Source organism: Clupea harengus, chromosome 14, assembly GCF_900700415.2.
Source record: "Clupea harengus chromosome 14, Ch_v2.0.2, whole genome shotgun sequence".
Taxonomy (NCBI): domain Eukaryota; kingdom Metazoa; phylum Chordata; class Actinopteri; order Clupeiformes; family Clupeidae; genus Clupea; species Clupea harengus.
In genome coordinates this window covers 20,689,610-20,710,685 of record NC_045165.1, presented here as the reverse complement: position 1 = coordinate 20,710,685, position 21,076 = coordinate 20,689,610, and the positions used below count along the sequence as shown (strand labels likewise).

The window sequence follows — 21,076 nt, the reverse complement described above, 5'->3', positions numbered from 1 at the left end:
TGTGTGTGTGTGTGTGTGTGTGTGTGTGTGTGTGTGTGTGTGTGTGTGTGTGTGTGTGTCCGAGTCCGAGGAGAGGGCAGTAAGTATAATCTGTAAAGGGTTTACCTGGGGCCCAGTCAGAGGGAAACAACACTCCTTGATAGTGGGTGTTAGAAAGTACATCAGCACACAAAAACACACACCATCTCATGCAAACAATATATATGCTCAGTAACGTATGAACACACTCATGCATAGGGATGGGTATCATTTGGATTGTATCGGTTCTACTACTCTTATACTTACTCTATACTCCTTATCGGTTCAGTTCTTCATCGATACTCTTTACGGTTCTATTTCATTACTTATAGTTGCTTTAATAATATATACAGTATGTATTTAAAAAAAAAAAATACATTTAAAGCAGAATATTTTAAATATAACTTAATGTTGTTTCTAGAGCAGCAACAGCAATGTTTATAAAGTCACTACATAAACTCAATAATATCTCACTGGAAACCAATCTAAAATGTCAATGAAATAAATCATATTCCTGACATCCAAATACTGAGTGAAGTATAGAAGGAATGAAGAACACAGACACAGACAACATCAGTCCCCATCAGTCACTCCTCCTGTCGTCTGTCCTCTCTCTCTGCTGCTGATGTGATTGACTGCCTGTAGGTATCACGGGTAGAGGGAGGAGGGGCCGGTTTGTCTCAGCCAGACGCTAAGTTTACAACAATTTGCCAGATTTTAATATGCGTAGCGAACTAAGCTACATACTGTTCTACATATAGGTGTTTTTTTGTTTTAGCTTGTTTGTACCAATTCGCTTATAAGCAGAGCTAGCGAGCTGTGCATGTGTAAAACATAGCTGCAGTGGATGAGAGAGTCCAGACAGGGCAGATTAAGATATGGCTTTCTATGTGTCTACTACTTTCTCTATGTTTACAGGTGTACTGATAAACTGCTGTTTTTTTACTCACAAATGTTTGTGCAGTTACTTACAGTAACGAGTGTAGTTGTCGTCATAATCTTGGAGTTATTTTCACTTCACCTGATTCACTTAATTGTCTCCACCACGGCGTCTCTGCCCTGCTGTTCGCTGACTTTGTTGTGTGTGTGTGTGTGTGTGTGTGTGTGTGTGTGTGTAGCCTGTGTGTGTAGCCTGTGTGTGGGTTGGGTGTATGTTGAATAGCTGAATAGTGCAGAGGTGTCCTGTAAGTTGATTAGTATGCAGAACTAAAGTAAAAATTCGTACCTATTCAAATAATACAACTAAGGCCAGTATATCGGTTTGCAATGAAGCCATGATCAGACTGCCCACATCATGGGGATCAAGTAAAGACTAAACATGAATAGACTGCTCACAAACATTCACAAACATTTTTATGTTTTCTCTGTCACAACCAGGTGTTAGGAATGTAGGATATGGTAATGAGTTCAACTGTGGCCAGGCCATGCTAGTATATCTGATAGTACTCAATGCATGGGGTTGCTGTGAATACACACAATGCTGGTCTTTTAGCGTGAGAGGATCAGAGAGAGGTCCTCTGATAAGATGCCATTTGGCCCTCTGTCCAGACAGTCCATTGTGTAGATTTGATCATTTTTAGTGTTTTCTGCCTTACAGTCCCAGTACTCAACCTGACTCATGCACACTGCTTTTACAAATACAAACACAAGTACATGCAAATGCACACTTTGCTATGAATCATTCAGTGAACCAGAAAGACCCAAATGCAGAAAATGAAACAAAAATACCAAAGCAAGAGGTGCCCCCCCCCCCCCCATCCCAAAAAAATGGCACAGTAAACAAAAATTTGCTGAATTTATTTCCAAACATCTATATTTGGAACAGTAAATCCTGTCAGCTGTGAAGGACGAAGTCAGAGATGCAGTCTGTCAGAGTTATCAGGTAGACTGGATGGTTGCTATAGTTTAGCCTGCAACACTGAAAGAAAACAGACAGGCTGCTGCAGTCCTGCTGCTAAGATAAATGTGTATTCATGTGTGCTGCCTTGAGTTTGAGGGAATTATGTGAGCTCAATGAGATATATATATATATATATATATATATATATATATCCTCTCCTCTCCTCTCCTCTCCTCTTACCTCTCCTCTCCTCTTACTTCTCCTCTCCTCTTTCCTCCCCTCTCCTCTTTCCTCTCCTCTCCTCTTACTTCTCCTCTCCTCTTACCTCTCCTTTTTCCTCTCCTCTCCTCCCCTCTCCTCTTACTTCTTCTCTCCTCTTACCTCTCCTCTCCTCTCCTCTTTCCTCTCCTCTTTCCTCTCCTCTCCTCTCCTTTCCTCTCCTCTTACTTCTCCTCTCCTCTCGTCTTACCTCTCCTCTCCTCTTTCCTCTCCTCTCCTCTTACTTCTCCCCTCTTCTCCTCTCCTCTTTCCTCTCCTCTCCTCTTACTTCTCCTCTCCTCTTTCCTCTCCTCTCCTCTTACTTCTCCTCTCCTCTTACTTCTCTCCTCTCCTCTCCTTTCCTCTCCTCTCCTCATACTTCTCCTCTCGTCTTGTCTCTCCTCTCCTCTTTCCTCTCCTCTCCTCTTACTTCTCCTCTCCTCTCCTCTTTCCTCTCCTCTCCTCTTACTTCTCCTCTCCCCTCCTCTCCTCCCCTCTCCTCTTACTTCTCCCCTCCTCTCCTCTTTCCTTTCCTTTCCTCTCCTCTTACTTCTCCTCCTCTTTCCTTTCCTCTTTCCTCTCCTCTCCTCCCCTCTCCTCTCCTCTTACTTCTCCTCTCCTCTCCTCTTACCTCTCCTCTCCTCTTACTTCTCCTCTCCTCTCCTCTTACCTCTCCTCTCCTCCCTGGCCCTCTTCCGTTCCAGTGACCTCAGGGCTGGGCGCGCTTCACACTTTCAATCAGCAAACTTTAGATTGGATTATCCTCCTTCCGCACCACTCACTCCCTCACTCACTCTCTCTCTCTCACACACACACACACACACACACACACACACACACACACTGCTGCTGCTGCAGACACAGGGCACGGGTGCGGGGGCAGACACAGACGCGCGCCCCATGGCTGCATCAGGGTGTTGAATGATTCATGGCGGGCGGAGGGCATCTCCTGCGGCCCCCCGAGATCGCAAGTCCCACCATCCTCACACGCACATGCACACACATGCACACGCACCCACACTTGTCCTTCTCCCCCCTTTTCTCTCAGTCATGCTTTGACATTTCTTCTCGCTTATTGATTGCTGGTGTCAAACCTTACGGGCACCATCCTAGCAGACCTGAGACCCTTGTAGCAACCCACTAACACTTCTTTCCCAAACACACACACTTGCACACACACACTCACACACACCCCTGAACACACTTGCAAACACACACACACACACACACACACACACACACACACACACACACACACACACACGTCAAAGAAGCCCAGCTGGAAAGCCTCCGGTTGGTGTCAGGTTAGTTGCTGATGGGGCAGAGTGGAGGCGGAGGCTAAAAGTGTTGCATCTCAGCAACCGCATTCACACACAATCACATTGTACACATACTGTACATACGCCCACCTCTCACCTGTATACACACCCACCCACCCACACACACACACACACACACACTGGTCTTTGGTCTGTGTGTGTGTGTGTGTGTGTGTGTGTGTGTGTGTGTGTGTGTGTGTGTGTGTGTGTGTGTGTGTGTGTGTGTGTGTGTGTGTGTGTGTGTGTGTGTGTGTGTGTGTGTGTGTGTGTGTGTGTGCATGCGCATGGGCTGAGTGTGGTACTGCAGTATGACAGGGTGTTACTCTTACTGCACGCCATCACAGCCATTGACCGGCAAACATTGGCAAGGTCTACGAACATTTTGGGTTTCTTTCTGATATCTGTGTGTGTGTGTATGTGTTACGTGCTGACTCAATGCACGAAACATAAAAGGGGAGGCCACGCAGAATTTATGATGATGATAATAATATATTTATTAATGATTTACAAGTTTATATTTATCTAATAATTATAGGCAAACGTGTGGTGAATGTCAGTGTTGTGAAGAGAAACAAAAGATGTAATGTAAAGTCAGTTAAATGGTAATATAAACAAACAACGACGATAATCCAAAACCAACGAGTATCCCAAATCCAATCTCTATCCAAATCCAACGACCAATCCAACGCTCCCCCGACTGCCATCTGATCTGGGCTTTTGTAGCCCATCCATCATGGGGTACACCTGTTGTACACCTGCTTCCCATTACCTGCTGAGGAGACAGAAACAGAATAGGCATGCAAATCTCATGGGGCGGGGCCTAGACCCGCCAGGGTCGTAACAGTATGTGTGTGTAAAGTTCATGTTGGTGTGAAGTGTATGTGTACATGTATGTGTAAACATGTATGTGTAAATGTGTATGTGTTCCTCTCACACAGATATGGGCGTGTGAACTACGTGTTGGCGCGGCGCCTGGAGCTGCTGAGAGAGGTGGGTCGTCTGCAGGAGAGTTTAGATGTGCCGGGAGACGTGAGCTACACCTGTGAGACCGCTGGACACTTCTTCCTCTACCAGGTAGACAACAACACACACACACACACACACACACACACATACACACACTCTCACACACATACACACTCTCTTACACACAGACACACTCTCTCACACACAGACACACACTCACACACATACACACACACTTACATCTTAACACAAGTCATCACACATTTCGCACCCATGACCCACACACACAGGTGACGCACACATCTCACACGTGATGTGATAATGTGATGCAGCAAACACCTCCACACGCCCCCAGCATGTGTGAAGGTGTTTATTTTGGGATGGGTAATGACGCTAAGCAGACGGGGAGAAAATGCCTGATCAGACCATTTTTAGGCCTTTGTGTGGCGCAGGGTGAGATGGCATCAGCAGTACACACACCCCCATAAATAGAACACCTTCTCTCCGGGGTGGAAAGAAAAATAGACAAAATAGGAAAAAAAAGAGGCTGGACATTCATGAGACGCTGGAAATCCTCGTCCTCCATTCCTGCTGGCTGGGCGCCACCAAAAGCGGATTTTGGGGCTTGTTGTTGGCATGCGCTGGGAAATGGGAAGCTGAGCAGGAAGAGATGGGACAGCGCGTCCGGACAAATAAGCTGTTGCTCTCCGCCGGAGCGAGGGATTGGTTCTAAGGCTCGAACACGTCGTTGCCAAAGCCAGCGGCCCAGACGCCTAAATCCCCCTACTCTCTGAGCGTCTGGCTTTTCTTTCCCAGGAGAAGATGAATCACGTTCCCTCTCTCCTTCCTCCTCTTCGGTGCATCTTGATAGCATTCCCAGAGGCCTTTGGAAGGGGTTAATGGCGTTTCGTTAATAACAGCATGGAAGGGTGTCTTCAGGGCAATTAGACTTCATTAGTGTATGCATACGTGCGTGTGTGTGTGTGTGTGTTGTGTGTTGTGGGGTGTGTGTGGGTGTGAGTCTGTTTGTGTGTTGTGGGGTGGGTGTGTGTGTGTGTTGTGGGGTGGGTGCGTGTTTGTGTGTTGGGGGTGGGTTCTTGAAGGTAATTCTAATTAAGCCTAGAGTCACCCAGCTTGGAAGGTGGGCCAACAAAATGTGTGTGTTTGTGTGTTGTGAGCGTTTCACGTAGCTTACACTTCTGAGTGAGATGAAGTGTGTGTTTGTTCTAGTGTGTGTGTTTGTGAGAGTGAGTGAGATATATGGGATTCATTTAGAGATTTACAAATGCATACAAAAATAAATAAACGATTTGCAAATATGCACACCATGTACAACACACACCTCTCAAACAAACACAATGTGCATTGCAAATGCAAGACATGGCTATCAAATAAAAATGCTGCTCGCGAACAAATAAAGGACAGATTTCACAAATGTAAACTAAGATTGAATCATTCGAAATAAACAATGATTTGTATGTCTGTATGATCGGATCATGATGAATGATGAAATTTTGATTCGGCTGTTTAATTTTCTTGATATCTTTGTTATCAGGTATGATTATAGATAGCTATGTCTTCCACATTACATTAAGGTATATCGCACAAAGAGCTACACATTGCGTACATGTAACCAACTTTATTGTTAGCTGTATTGCTAATGCTTTAATGTTTGCTATTTTGCCCCTGTTCATGCAACACATCCAAACATGGCAAAGTCGCTAACATTATAGCATTAGCAATATAGCATTAGCAATACAGCTATAGCTATATATGTCTGCCATGTGTACCTATCTGTGCAATATACCTTAACTTAAGGGGTCTGTTGAAGTGACTGTTCTACCCATACTGCCTCTTTGCATCTCATATACAATGTCTATACAATGCACTGTGTCCAGATCTGAATAGCAGCATTTAGAATCTTTAACAGCGACTGAACTTCCTCAGTCAGACAGGATTTCTGGTTGGCGCATGTCTTGATGGTTTGGACACGATACACTGGTCTTCCTGTCTGTCTGCACTGTTGGTCTATCTGTCTGTGTGTATTGAATTCACAGTTCAGTCCAGTATGATTTTAATAAGTCAGCAGGAAATCAATTGCAACCGTCTCAAAGCCCTCAAACGAATCCAAGGCCAATCTCAGTTCCTCCTCTCCCTGTCTGTCTCAGGTTCTCTCTCTCTCTCTCTCTCGCTCTCGCTCTCTCTCTCTCCTTCTCAGGTCATCTCTTTACTTTCTCTGTCCATCTCCGGTAGTTATACATTCTCTCTCTCTCTCAGGTGATCTTTCTACTTCCTCTGTCCATCTTAGATAGTTCCTCACCCTCTTTTGTCTCGCCCCTCTCTCCTCTCAGGTGATCTCTCGCTGGGAGGAGTACATGAGTAAGGTGAGGCCTAAAGGAGGGCGTCCGGTGAGTGTGGAGGCCGTGTCCAGCCACTTCCCCTTCCCCAAGTACTTCCAGAACGCTCCACAGCCCCTCTTCCATGGCAACTCCTATGAGGAGGACATGGACATTGCTGAGGGCTGCTTCAGGCACATCAAGAAGATCTTCACACAGCTGGAGGTGAGAGAGAGAGAGAAAGTGTGTATCTGTGTGTGTGTGTGTGGGCATCTGTATCTGTATCTCTGTGTGTGTGTGTGTGTGTGTGTGTGTATGTATGGCTTAAGGTGTGTGTGTAGGAATGTAGAGGTTAGTGTATGTGTCTGAGGGTATTGGTTTATGAGAGTGTGAAGGCCAAAATGTTTGGTCCGTCGTGTGTGTGGTGCGCATGTGAAGGTTTTTTTGTGTAAGAGTGAATGATGTGTGTATTGTGAAATCTTTGTGTGTATGTTTACATGGTTGTGCTGGAGTGAATGCAGAAGTGGGTATATGTTAGTGTGTGAGCAGGGGGGATGTGTGAATCTGAAGACTTTTGGGATTTGGGTGTGTTTTTGGTAGCTAGAGGGAGAGGGTGCATACCTTGCTAGCATGCATGTCTGTCTGGATTGGCTTGGTATATGAAAGAAGGTGTGTGTGGATGGTAGTCTGTGTTTTGTGCTAGAGGGAGAGTGTGTTTTAAAGGTTAATGATGACACTGGTCTTGGGGCTGTGTGTGTGTGGATGTGTGTCTATCTGTCCTGGTGTGTTGGCAGAGGTTCTGGAGCTGCTATGTGAAGCATGTGACTGAAGTCAGCTGAGCCGCCACACACACACACACACACACACACACACACACACACACACACACACACACACACACACACACACAGAAATGTCCTGACCTGCCCCAACTGTCCATTTCGTTGTTACGTAACAACACAACAGGCACTACACATGACTAGATTGGATAATGAATAAACAAATTGTTAACCTACACCCCCATACATGTACACACATACACACACACATACACACACTCATACACATAGGCACACACACACACACACACACACACACACACAAATATATATGCACACATACACATGCACACATCACACACCACACACACAAATAGACATACACTTATGCACACATCACACACCAAACACACACATATGCACACATACACCTATGCACACATTACTCAAACACACCACATATGCACACACATAACACAAACACCTGCACACATCACATACACACACACACACACACACACATAAACATATGCACACAGAAATTACTCAGCTCACACACAATCACACACACATACACATATGCACATGTCTCTCACACACACACACACATCACACACACACATACACAAACACAACCTTGTTCATTTGTAGGTGTGTGTGTTGTGTGTGTGTGTGAGATCTTGCAGCATATGGAAGAGCATATGACTGAAGGCTATGACAGCTCTGCCTCTGCATGCTCAACAGTGTAAACTCTTCGATCTGTTCACACCCTCCTCATGGCAATCACCATCAGTCTTCATCTGCCAGCACCAGCTGTCTTTCTTTCTGTGTGTGTCTTTCTCTGTGTGTGTCTTTCTCTGTGTGTGTCTGCCTTTCTGTTTGAGTCTGCCTTTCTGTTTGTGTCTGCCTTTCTGTGTGTGTCTGTGTGTGTCCTGTCTGTGTGTGTGTGTGTGTGTCTGTCTGTCTGTCTGTCTGTGTCTGTCTGTCTGTCTGTCTGTCTGTCTGTCTGTCTGTGTCTGTGTGTACATGCTTGCACACGGGCGGGTGTGTGTGCGTGCGTGCGTGCGTGCGCGCGCGTGTGTAATGTATTTCCATGCGTGTGTTGTCCACATGTCTGTACATGTGTTCACTTTTCAGTGTATATTTCTGATGCACATATGTGGTGGTGCCCATCTGTAACTAGCATATGTGTGAATGCATGATGTACGTATGTGTGAAAACAATCCTGTGTGTCTGTGTGTGTGTGTGTGTGTCTCTGATGTCTGCTTATAGCCTGTCGCTGTTCATCTCACACACTCCTCTCTCGCCTGCTGGCTAGCGACCCTTTCGGAAGGTCGTCACCTTTTCACCTGCCTCCACCATCCCATAATGCACCTCCCTGTGGGCAGGTCATGTGTTTATCCAGCGATATCGATGACATTACAGATTTATGGAGCCAGCAGACAGGCAGCAGAAAGCAATAAAGGCCTTATTGGTTTGGGGGGAATATCATGTCCCCTCCCAGCCTAACAAACTCCAACTGATTTAGTGGAGCCTCTGCTCTGATACCATCTCCTCACGGAGCTCCTCAGTCTCAGACACTATCTGAGTCTGCATCTGCTGCTTCATCCGAGCACAAATGAAACGTGTGTGTGTGTGTGTGTGTGTGTGTGTGTGTGTGTGTGTGTGTGTGTGTCTGTGTCTGTGTCTGTGTCTGTGTCTGTGTCTGTGTGAGAGTTGGACTCATTACCTCCACCAAGGAGGTTATGTTCTCTGTGCTGTGTGTCTGTTTGTTTTTGTGTGTGTGTGTTTGTCAGCCGAATTACATACAAACTTTGGGGCCGATTCTCATGAAACTTGGTGGAGGGGTGTAGCAGGGGCCAAGGAAGAAAGCGTTACATTTTGGAGCGGATCCAAATTACGAACTGGCTCCACTAATTTGTTTTCACTTTCGCTAAAACACGGGGAGATGGCGTACGGCGTTAGACTTATTTCTGATGAGTATGAACTGAACTCTGCTGCCAGCAGTCTTGGGGTTTGCCAGACGCAGAGAGATGTTCTGCCTCATCGTGCTTAGATGTGCGATCATACACACACACAGATACAGACACACACACACACACACACACACACACTCCCCATCCTTGGCAGGAAGACTTGGGCCGAGTTTCACCCCTGCCGACTCGGAGGAGCCGGGGTTAAAAATAGCCCCATCAATATTGCATGTTTTGATCGGGTTTAATATTAATGCAAAAATAGTAACGCATCAATTATGCATACACCCCGCGCTCAGCCCGCTCGAACGGGGCTTCGAACGGCAGCACAGCATGGTTGGCAGCAGCAGCAGCAGCAGCAGCGTCCCGAAATAGCTGGTTGGCCACCCCATACCCCCCGCCTCCCATCCTCCTCCTGCTCCACGTGCATCATGGGATTGGCTGAGGAGCCCTGACCGCTGTTAGCCATTTGTCCTCTTGACCTGTGTGTCCAGCCCCCCCCGTGCGCCCCTCCCGTCGCTGTCTCTCCCGCTCCCCATCTTTTGAGGTTGAGTTTCCCATATGCAGGGGTGTGCTGAAAAACAATATGGCCTGGAGAGATGTGGTTTCTGCTGCTGCTGCTGGTTGTATTGGGTAACACCTAGACAGCCACAGCCTCTCTTAGTGCGCTCACATACAGCCTAGGAGAGAGGGGAGAGAGATGGAGGGGAGGGAGAGCGAACGGGGATAGGTGAGAGTGAAATGGAGGTAGAGATGAAGATAATCCCAGAGAGGGTGAGAGAAGAGGAAGAGAGAGAGAGAGAGAGAGAGAGTGTGTGAGAGAGATTGATTTGAAGGAGAGGGGGAATGAGAGGAAAGCAGCTAATCTTGTCATTTCTGGTGACGGGAAGTGTAGAGATTAGTGTAACGATCACAGCATCAGGATGCGCCAGAGACTTCAGAAAATAACAGAGGGATAAAAAAAGGCAGACAGAGTAGAAGAGATAAAAGAGAGAGAGAGAGAGAGAGAACAGAAAGAATAGGGTAGAGGGGAAAAAATAAGTCATTTTGTGTGAATGTGTGTGTGTGTGTGTGTGTGTGTGTGTGTGTGTGTGTGTGCGTGCGTGCGTGCGTGCGTGCGTGCGTGCGTGCGTGCGTGCGTGCGTGCGTGCGTGCGTGCGTGCGTGCGTGCGCGTGTGTGTGTGTGTGTGTGTGTGTGTGTGCAGATCTGTGGAGCCGATAATAAAAACCCTATCTGACTTGTGAAAGCCCCGGAGGGAGACCTCCATTAAAGGAGCTTATCAGTACAGGAGGGCAGTTATTCACCACTCAGGGTGGGCCCGGTGAAGACGTGGATATGCTAGCCACTAGCCGTTAGCATCATTAGGCTGGGCCTGCATACACATACATGTTAACCACGCATTAACATCATTATTTTCCATATTTACAAGCCGGGTGGGCTTCTGTGGCCGTGTATGTGCATAGACGTGAAGTCACGCAGTAACATCATTATTTACCAGTGTGGGTGTGCTTTTGTGGAGACAGACACGTTAGCCGTGCAGTTACATAGTTATTCACTAGTGTGGGTGGGTCTGTGTCCTCGCATATGTGCCAGCCATGGAGTAAGATCATTGTACACTAGTCCGGGGTTGGTTTGCAAAGTTGAGTGTGTTGGCCACGGAGTATCATCATTATTTACTAGTTGGAGTGGGTTTGCATAGTAGACTGTGTTAGCCACGCAGGAGCATCATTATATCCTGGTCAGGGTGGGCCAGTCACGGATGTGTCACGGATGTGTCACGGATGTGTCACGGATGTGTTAGATATAACAGCTACATAATTAATTACTGTTTAGAGTGTCTCTTGTAATAACACCATTATTGACAAGTTGAGAAGGGCTTGCTGGGTCACATGTGTGATTGCCATGACAATAACATCATTATTTATCACTGAGGGGGTGGGCTTGCAAGGTTGTCTGTGTATGTTAGACATGCAGCGGCATCATAATTTACCATTCAGTGTGGGCCGTCATGGGTGTATCTGAGAGAGCTTATACTTATTCGCCCCGTGTGTGCGCGCGTATGCTATGGCTGTTTCACCATTCGACCCACTGTGCCTTTGTTGTGTTACCAGGCAGATCTGTATGAAACACAGAAAATGGCGGCACACTGTTGCTCCGGACAAGATTGAGATTTTATTTTCCACCACACATGGCTTGAGGTTAAGATCTGCAGGCCCTTTGTCAGACCAAGCACGTGTGTGTGTGTGTGTGTGTTTGTGTGTGTGTGTGTGTGTTTGTGTGTGTGTGTGTGTGTGTGTGTGTGTGTGTGTGTGTGTGTGTGTGTGTGTGTGTGTGTGTGTGTGTGTGTGTGTGTGTGTGTGTGTGTCTGTTTGTGTGTGTGTGTGTGTGACCAAGCACAGAGATATGGCTTCCATTAAGTGAGCTGCTAATGATTCATTACTAAAGCACTTTCACTCTTGAGAATGTTTCTGAGCCCATATGTTACTCCATAACATGTTAGTGTCTATGTGTGTGTATGTGAGAGGAAGTATGTGTGTGTATTGTGAACCAGCACATAGTTACATGTACAATTACATTATCAATTTTCAAACTTTATTTCCAGTCATTTGGATGAGTTTGTGAAATAATGCAAAAAAGCATCATGTCCTTGGTTCCAGTATCCAGTATTGCCCCAACCTCTAGGGACCAAAACACGTGGGGTTTAAAGGTGTAGTCCTTGATTATAATCCCTGGCCCAATTCTCTTCATAGTCCTCATACAGTGTGTACAAAAAAACTTTAAATGTGGGTTCAGGCATGTGCTTTTGGAGAGGTTTCAAACCGGTTCTGATGAGGAATGAGCAGGGCTTGACGGAACCGTTCTCTGGTCTCCCCTCAGGAGTTCCGGGCCTTTGAGCTTCTGCGTAGCGGGTTGGACCGGTCCAAATACCTGCTGGTGAAGGAGGCCAAGATCATCGCCATGACCTGCACACACGCTGCACTCAAGCGCCACGACCTGGTGGAGCTGGGGTTCAAGGTGAGAGACACACACACACACACACACACACACACACACAGACATATACACTAACACCAGACAAATAAGTCACACACATACAAATCTTCCTCAAACAAGAACACCCTATAGAATTTAAGCACGCACACGTGTCCACAAGATATACATTCTCACACACACACAGACACACAGACACACAACACACTTACTCCTCTCCTCTCTTCTTCTCCAGTATGATAACATCCTGATGGAGGAGGCTGCTCAGATCCTGGAGATTGAGACCTTCATTCCGCTCCTCCTGCAGGTACGTGTAACACTGACTAGTCCTCCGTCTGGAGGAGTCTGAGAGCCATTGACACGCAGAATTAGCGCAGAATTAGCGGAGAGTTAGCGCAGAACAGCTGCCAGGGGCATTAGAGACATTAGGGGCATTAGGTCATTGCCAGCTGTATTTAGTGCTTCATTCCAACACCCCTGTTTTCATCTGCAATTAAGTACAAGATCACTACTGTTCAACACATGCTCATGCTCACGAACACACACACAAACACGCACACACACACACACACAGACTAACACATGCAGAGAGAGAAAGAGGGACACGTGGCAGCTCTGTAGCTGTAAAGTCTGCTGGTGTTTATGGATATGGAAGCAGAAGCCAAGCAGATTATAATGTTGTAACGAGACTCAGCCACTTGACCTCCTACCCACCTGTTTGACTGCAGTCCGAATTCATGTAAATGCTATGTTATGAGATGTCCACGTTTGTCTGTTATGTGCACAAAACAGTATTGATCTCAGCTTTTCTGGTGCACTGTTTTTGCGTGGCAGAGAACTCAACCTGACTAGTACCTTTCAGATTAAAGTGTACACTTCCTAATGGACAAACCGTCATGATCAACAACTCTTTCTTTTTAGTCGTCAAAGTTTTACCTCTAAATAGCAAGTCAAAAGAGCAGAGAAGGTGAATAAAGGAGAGAGTTTTATTTCACTTGGGGGATAACTCAGATAGCCCGTCAGACGGGGGGTTGTTGGGGGAGCCCGACGGGAAAACGTGATTGGTCTGGGATGTTTGCGAGAGAGAGGGTGAGATAAAGGGAGAGAGAAAGAGGTAGAGGTGAAGCGATAGGCAGGCGGGCAGGGAGAGGGAGGAAGGCAGGGGTGAGAATGACTGAGAGAGAAAGCATATGTTTATTCACCTGTGTGTGTGTGTGTGTGTGTGTGTGTGTGTTGGCTCACTGAAGGCGAGCTGGAATAGGATCTGTTGACAGTGTCCCAGATTGCACTCCCCTGTCCCCCTGCCACCTGTCCCTGTGCAGCTTCAGTTATTATACACACACACTCATACACATACACACACAATCATTCATACATACACACACACACACACACACACACACACACACACAGTGCCAATGGACAGCCATGCTTCTGTAGACACATGCACAAACACACACACGCACACATGCATACCAGGGTTTTTCCTGGGTCAAAATGGGTCTTCGGTGCTCAAAAAAAAAATGTGCGCACTGCGCGCGCAGTCTGTGTTACCATGTCACCTTATTAGCTTACATTTTACCATTTCATAAATAATGAGGATATGCTTCAGGAAATCATTTTGCTTCCACTTTAGATTCAAATAGATTGACAATAGTCCAAGCCCCATGGTGCTATCATGTATGGTTCAAAGATTATCAAGGTTTACCTCTTTACATATATATGCAAACTACTGAAATGTATATCAATAGAATCTAGAACTAACCAGTGGTCAGAAATGTAGGGCCAATGATTTTCCGCGATAACGGAAAACGGACGAAATTCGCGGAATGAACACTTTGAAACGGAATTGCAACTTTGAAACGGAAACATCATTTTGTGCATACAAATCGCCCAAATTCCCCTGTATTTTGGGCTGCAAGGCTATATTTCTTTCAAATAAACACAACAACGATTGCAACGATGAACAAACATTAATTAAAGAACAAAACCACTGAGAAAATGTCACGTCTGCGCTGAACTCTGCTCCGGCCACGCCCCCTTTTTAACAGTTGACCCACACACGTCCGCTAAACCCACATTCAGTCACATTCACTTGCTCGTCTTCCCAATCGCATTTAAAACAAAAAATGTTTAGTCTTCTGTTCTGTTAATGCTGGCAAACAACAATCTAAGAAGGGCACATCTTATTCACTCATTTTAAGCCATCAATATACCTCAGGGTGAACAAAATGAGCTGAAACGGAAAAAAAACGGAATTCACCAAATTTAAGTTTATCTATTATTACTATTCATTTTATTATACAAACCTACATACCATTCTTTTTGTTTTTATTATTAAAACTGTCCACAAATATGTTTAATAGTGTGTTTAACTTCTATTGGCCCACCAATGGAGGCTCAAATCAAAATCAAACTTTTGTCAGCATTTTGAGTGGACATTTCATTTGCATTTGTACAGGTGTATTCGTGCACGTCGGGCTGGCCCTCGCAGCGGAACCACAGTTTACAACCGCACCGGTTTATCAATGATAATATTAATATTATTACGGTATATTCGAGATGCAATACAAATCTATCCGCTCTCCTCCGAACGAGCTGAGCTTTCATTGATAAACCAATGCGGTTGTCTGCCTCTCCCGAGGCTCCGCGGTCTACTGGTACTCGTTCAAACGGGTAGACAAATCAAATAATAGCCTACACCTGTGTAGGTCCTCAACATAGCAGATATTTTAATACATTGAAAGCCATGAATACTGAAAATGGAATGTTATGCTCAAAATCACCGCCGACTGATGAAGTCAGGATGCATACGCAAGTTGAGTGATTGGCAGCTGGCCGCTCTGTCCATTCGCGCACCTCACAGTTGCGTATTGTTCAGACAAGAAGACACGCTTATCAACTCGATTACTATTGATCTAAACAGAACGAGGTTTCGGCTGTAGCGTATACTTGAAACATACTATTTAGATCATATTCGCTTACATGCATTGCACGCGTGATGAATTGCGGCTTAATGGTGTTTTGAGCCCTCACCGTCGACTTCAAGGCAGCAGCCTGGAAGGTGCATCCCACCCCCTGAGCGAAATAACTCATATCTTTAAATAACAGCTCACCTTTATCTTTTTAACCAGATTTGTAAACAGGTCGCGATCAATATTTTGCAGTACAATAGGCTACCTTGGTTAAAAATCAAATTACATTAGATGCATGGTAGCATTGCGCTAAATAATTAGACAGCTAACATTAATTAGTGGTGTTAACATAAAGTCAGTTATTGTATATGGCATTAATATTATTCTAAAACACCTTCACTAGTTGTTTTAACCAGATTTGTAAGCAGGTTGTAAACAACATTTTTGAAGTGCCTTGGTTTAAAACAGCTAAAAACTATCTATATTAAGTTGCTTGCTCAAATCTCAAATTCAAACCAACGTAATCTCTAAACTGGCAAGCTTGGAGCAGCCTCTGTTCAATGATTGGCTCAGGGGTGGGAGGTGGGATGCGCCTTCCAGGCAGCTGCTGCCTTGAAGTCAACGGTGAGGGCTCAAAACACCATTAAGCTGAATTGCGCCATGAATGACAGCTTTTTTTATTCATTTTTTTTTATCGCGGACTTTTTTTTTTTGCCTTAGGCGCTCGGGATTAGTTGTAGGCGCTCGGGAAAACGGCTTAGGCGCGCGCCCAAATTTTCTCTATGCAGGAAAAACCCTGCATACACACATATACACAATGCCAATGGACAGCTATGCCTCTGTAGAGCAATACACACACTCACACAGACACACACAGACACACAGTGCCAGTGGTCATCCATGCCTCAGTGGAACAAGTCTCTCACACACACACACACACACACACACACAGTGCTAAATAAGCAGAGACGCCCATGTTTGCACAGGGAGCACATAGTCATTAATCAGGCTCACTTAGGCACCGATGGCCACACCACTTCCCACAGGACGGCTAACGAGATGGAAACTTCCAGAAAAAAACTCTCCAGGAGCACTAAGGGACACCTGCTGTTTGTGCTGGCTAATTAAGAACAAGGTGGTTTTGTTCCATGAACCGAAGCTGCACCTTCAATACGTTTGGATTTGGTCTCTGTCGGAGTCATTGCTAAGGAGACAAACCCTGTAGTCATGGAGATGCAGACTCTCCCTCAAATATTGTCATTGGGGTTTCATCTTGCCTGGGCTGTCTGAGTGAGATTGAGCTTGAGCAAGATGCATTTGCGCTCCTTAACTCTTTGCTTGGCCAGAATTGAAATGTACTTCCACTAATGCCCTGTGAAGTGTCGCTATTAGAAACAACCCTACATTTGAATATTGATCACCATGGTGATTTGGGTTCTAGAATCATTAACAGTGAACCGTAATGACCTTCCATCCTTCTGTGTTGTGTTCTAGAACCCTGAGGACGGCTTCAGTCGTCTGAAGCGCTGGATCATGATTGGGGACCACCACCAGTTGCCCCCGGTCATTAAGAACATGGCCTTTCAGAAGTACTCCAACATGGAGCAGTCGCTCTTCACCCGCTTCGTCAGGCTGGGCGTGCCCACCGTCGACCTGGATGCCCAGGGACGAGCCCGTGCCAGGTGAGATGGATTGCCAGAACGTGTGTCTGTGTGTCTTTGTGTCTGTGTGTCTGTGTGTCTGTGTGTCTGTGTGTCTGTGTCTGTGTCTGTGTCTGTGTCTGTGTCTGTGTCTGTGTCTGTGTCTGTGTCTGTACGACTTTATCTTCAGTAGATACAATTGGTCACATGTGATTCCACCATATGGTTGGTGATGCCTAGACTGAACCACAGTAACAATAAAATGCAGTAACTCAGTGTGAAATGTCATTGCCTCATAACAATGAAAGACTTGTGTACTAATATGAATCACTTACTCAGAGGCGTACTCTAGCATGTAGCCTTGTTCATCTCTATTGTCCCTAATCTCAAAGGGTAAATTAAAGACCCCCCTCCAGTGAAAATCAAGTTTGTAACCTTGTTAACATATCCATACATATGTTAGTTTTTTTATATGATGCACGACGTATCATGAAAATTCCACTTTGAGCTGCAGTGTACCAGTGAAACACCGAATCAGACACAACTAAACCCAGAATCAGACAGCCTCAGTTTCATACGTCACATACCTAAGGAACCAATCCTGTCAACTTGCGGGATGGCGGTTTACATATCATTAGCATTAGGCTACGCTGAAATGAGAGCTATCAGAGGAAAAGCCAGGTGTGGCTACTTTTTCTCTCATTAAGTATTCGCAGAGCTATGAATATGCAAAGGTGTAAAAAGGTGTACATCCAAGCCATTTTAAGGACCATGAAGGGATTTTATTTAAGCAAAATTAAATAAATAGAAATGAAATAGGAATTTGGGAGGAACAAAGATGAGTTTTGAGGGTTTTAATGAATGCTAAGGAGAGGAACCTTTTAACTCATCATCTTATCATCAACTTATCATCTTCTTTAGTCTGTGCAACCTGTACAACTGGCGCTACAAGCAACTGGGCAACCTGCCCCACGTGCAGCAGCAGCATGAGTTCCAGATGCCCAACCCGGGCCTCACCTACGACTTCCAGCTGGTCAATGTGGAGGACTTCAACGGCGTGGGAGAGACCGAACCCAACCCCTACTTCTACCAGGTCAGAACCGGCAACACCACAACAGGACTAGTTCGACAGGCAGATCCTAAGCTTGAGTTCTGTCTGCCTCCTGGATTAGGTCAAAGACTAACCCACAGTCTCAAATCTGTGTGTGCAAGCATTTGTGTGTCTCTCGTGAAGTATGTCATTGTGAGTGCCTGTTTGTGAATATGCATCTGTGTATATTTGCGTCTGCGCGTGTGTGTGTGTGTGTGTGTGTGTGTGTGTGTCACAGTCTCTAAATGTTGTGTGTGTGTGTGTGTGTGTGTGTGTGTGTGTGTGTGTATATGCTTGTGTGTGTATACATATGTGTGTGTGTGTGTGTCTCCTGAAGTGTGTCATTGTCCCTAAATGGGTGGCGTATGCCTCAGGCATCATGTGGCTCTCAGCATCACGGGTCTACCCTGCCACTCTGGTGCCAGCCAAGGACACAGGGAGGGATCTCCCGTTTCGCAAAGAATGTCACAAGTCACACACTCCGTCAAACATAAGTGTGATTTGAAAGGAGAAGTACCTAAGAAGCAATAGTGAGGTCCTTATTTCAAAACCGTCTGTCACAGTTGCACAAATAAGGCTCTTTGTGAACAGATTGTGTGTGTGTGAATGTGCAAGCATGTATGTCTGTGTGCATACCAGTGTGTATAGGTCTCTGTGTGTGTGTGTGTGTGTGTGTGGCCCAGCCTCCTCTATGAGAGCTTCATCGTCAGGGGTCTTGTCAAACAGCTGTAGTGGCTTCCGCGGCTGTGTCACGGCTCATTGGGCAGTGTACGCTCACGTTAATGTTCACTCCCAGACCCCCCCACCCCACACACACCCACCCATCCAGCTCCTCTCCATTAGGCCGCAATGGCCCAGATGGGGTTTATGGAGCAGGGAGATCGCTTATGCAGGGAATGTCCTGAGCTAGCGAGCCGCGCCTGTTAAATAACCACTCCTGTTAACGGGCGTCTCCAGGATACCTGCAGAAGAAGTGTGTGTTAGTTACTCTGGTTGAGGTGTGTGGGGGTTTATCCATGTGTGCTTTTTTGTGCAAGCGCTTGTGTGTGTTAGTGATAGGGATAGTTACAAGGAAAGGGAAATGCATACATGGAAATAACTTCAACAGCAACTTAAGAACAGACTTCAGCTTAAACACACATTTCACCTTGATTTCAGCTCTACAACATCAGACTCGTATAAACTGCGGTAGTTCTGATGACTAAAACCGTAAAATCTGTGCACGAAGCCTTGATATACAAAGTGATATTCATGAAAGTGATATACATTCTCTCCATTGTGAAAGATGATGTCGAAGTAGATATCCAAGTAGAACTGTTGAAATCCCATTTAACCAATCTTGCTAGAAGACATTGGAATAGAAAGAGGTTGAGAGAGAGAGAGAACATTCTATTTTTTTTTCTCCATATGCTTCACAGCATGCCATTCCTCAGCTACCCCGATGCGACACCGAACCAATGGTTTCAGGCAGACTCCGTCACCATGGTTACCCCAGCTCCTGGGAGCGTGGACTTATTAGATCACATTTGTATGAGGAAAGAGGGTTGGGGTGGGGGAGACACAGCAGTAGAGCAAGTCATGGAAATGTCAGACCCTATACTCTGTGTGTGATGTTTGTGTGGGTGTGTGTGTATGGTAATGTATGGCACGTGTGTGTGTGTGTGTGTGTTAGGGTGAGGGGGTTGGTGCACACAGCTCTGCTAGCTGAAGCGACGCTGGTAGAAGTGCACTGCTGTGCAAACCAGGTTTAATTTGCGCCTGCACACATCAATGGCCCTGACCTCGATAGCTCCCGAGAAAAGCGCTCTGTTGGCCACTGCGCTTAAATGAGAGAAGGAGAGAGAGGGCTTGAGTGAGAGAAATAGAGAGAGAGAGAGAGAGTGTGAGTGAGTGTGTGGAGTGTAGCCTTGTTCCTCCCGACCAGTATTAACCTTACCCATGTGTAAAACATCACCGCACCTGACAATGACAGAACATGGTGGCAAGGTTATTTAAACATTTATATCCTCTCTAAATTTTCTCCATCCATCCTCTCTGTTTCTATATTTCGCCCCCTCTCGTCATGTGTATCTGTATTTGTATCTTTATTCCCTTGCTCTCTCTTCTCTTTTTCCTCTGTCTGTGGTTGGATGTCTCTCTCTCCATCTCTCTCTTCCTTCCTGTCTCTCTCCCTCTCTCTCTCTGTCTCTCTCTCTTCATTAGGTCACTATCTTTGCATACCTCCGTGTATCTTTCTCTCGGTTTTTGTTTGTATGTGTGTGACCTCTCTCTTTCACACACACACACATTATTAATGAACTCCTTTGAATGGCGACCTCCAGGTAGCAGGATTGAGTGCAACACTAACAAAGCACATGTGTATTGGGTTTTTTATTTATTTTTCTGATATGACATTGTATTTGGCTTAGGCACAGAGAGATTGGCTCCATAAATTATTCCGCCTTGCCTGTGTTGTGAGGAATTGCTGTGCTTTTTAATTGGAAGCGCTGTGAATAATACATGCTGATGTAGTTTGCTTTTATTGTGGTGGGTTTTTCATTCACGCCTCATGCTTGGAGGACAGGTTTTTATCTCTGTGCCTTTTTACAGAGAGAATGCGAGAGGAGTCATCCGGGGCAACTTGACCTTTAACCCTTTGCCTTTGACCTCCACGTGGTTGTCTTTTTAAAGGGTGACTTCATTGTCTTGCCTGTTCAGCAATTGTGTGTAGCTGAGGTCTTGTAGCACCTTATATTTCCATATATAGTTGCGGTGACTCCCCCTCCACATTCATAGCCTTGTGTATAATCAAGCGTCCTGGCTTAACTCTGAGTGCCCTTCTTGTTATGTACACTTAACCTCAGAGAGCACACACCTCCAGCGAGGCCAAGAGGCCTTATCTCTCACAATGTCAACGAAAGTGAAAACGAATCCATGCAGCCGGACCATGACTCCATAACGGCTTCTTCCC

At 45.7% G+C, this 21,076-nt stretch overlaps 1 protein-coding gene across 5 annotated transcripts in view; it reads left to right on the top strand.

Annotated features, from left to right (window-relative positions):
• Positions 1 to 21,076, top strand: part of aqr (aquarius intron-binding spliceosomal factor) — a 73,419-nt gene that overhangs the window by 33,944 nt on the left and 18,399 nt on the right. For all 5 annotated transcript variants that reach the window (XM_031579804.1, XM_031579806.2, XM_031579807.2 and 2 more), the window contains exons 25-30: positions 4,374 to 4,509; positions 6,753 to 6,962; positions 12,368 to 12,505; positions 12,717 to 12,788; positions 16,891 to 17,078; positions 17,958 to 18,129. In XM_031579804.1, coding sequence (XP_031435664.1) covers positions 4,374 to 4,509; positions 6,753 to 6,962; positions 12,368 to 12,505; positions 12,717 to 12,788; positions 16,891 to 17,078; positions 17,958 to 18,129 — 916 coding nt within the window. The remainder of the gene's footprint in view (positions 1 to 4,373; positions 4,510 to 6,752; positions 6,963 to 12,367; positions 12,506 to 12,716; positions 12,789 to 16,890; positions 17,079 to 17,957; positions 18,130 to 21,076) is intronic.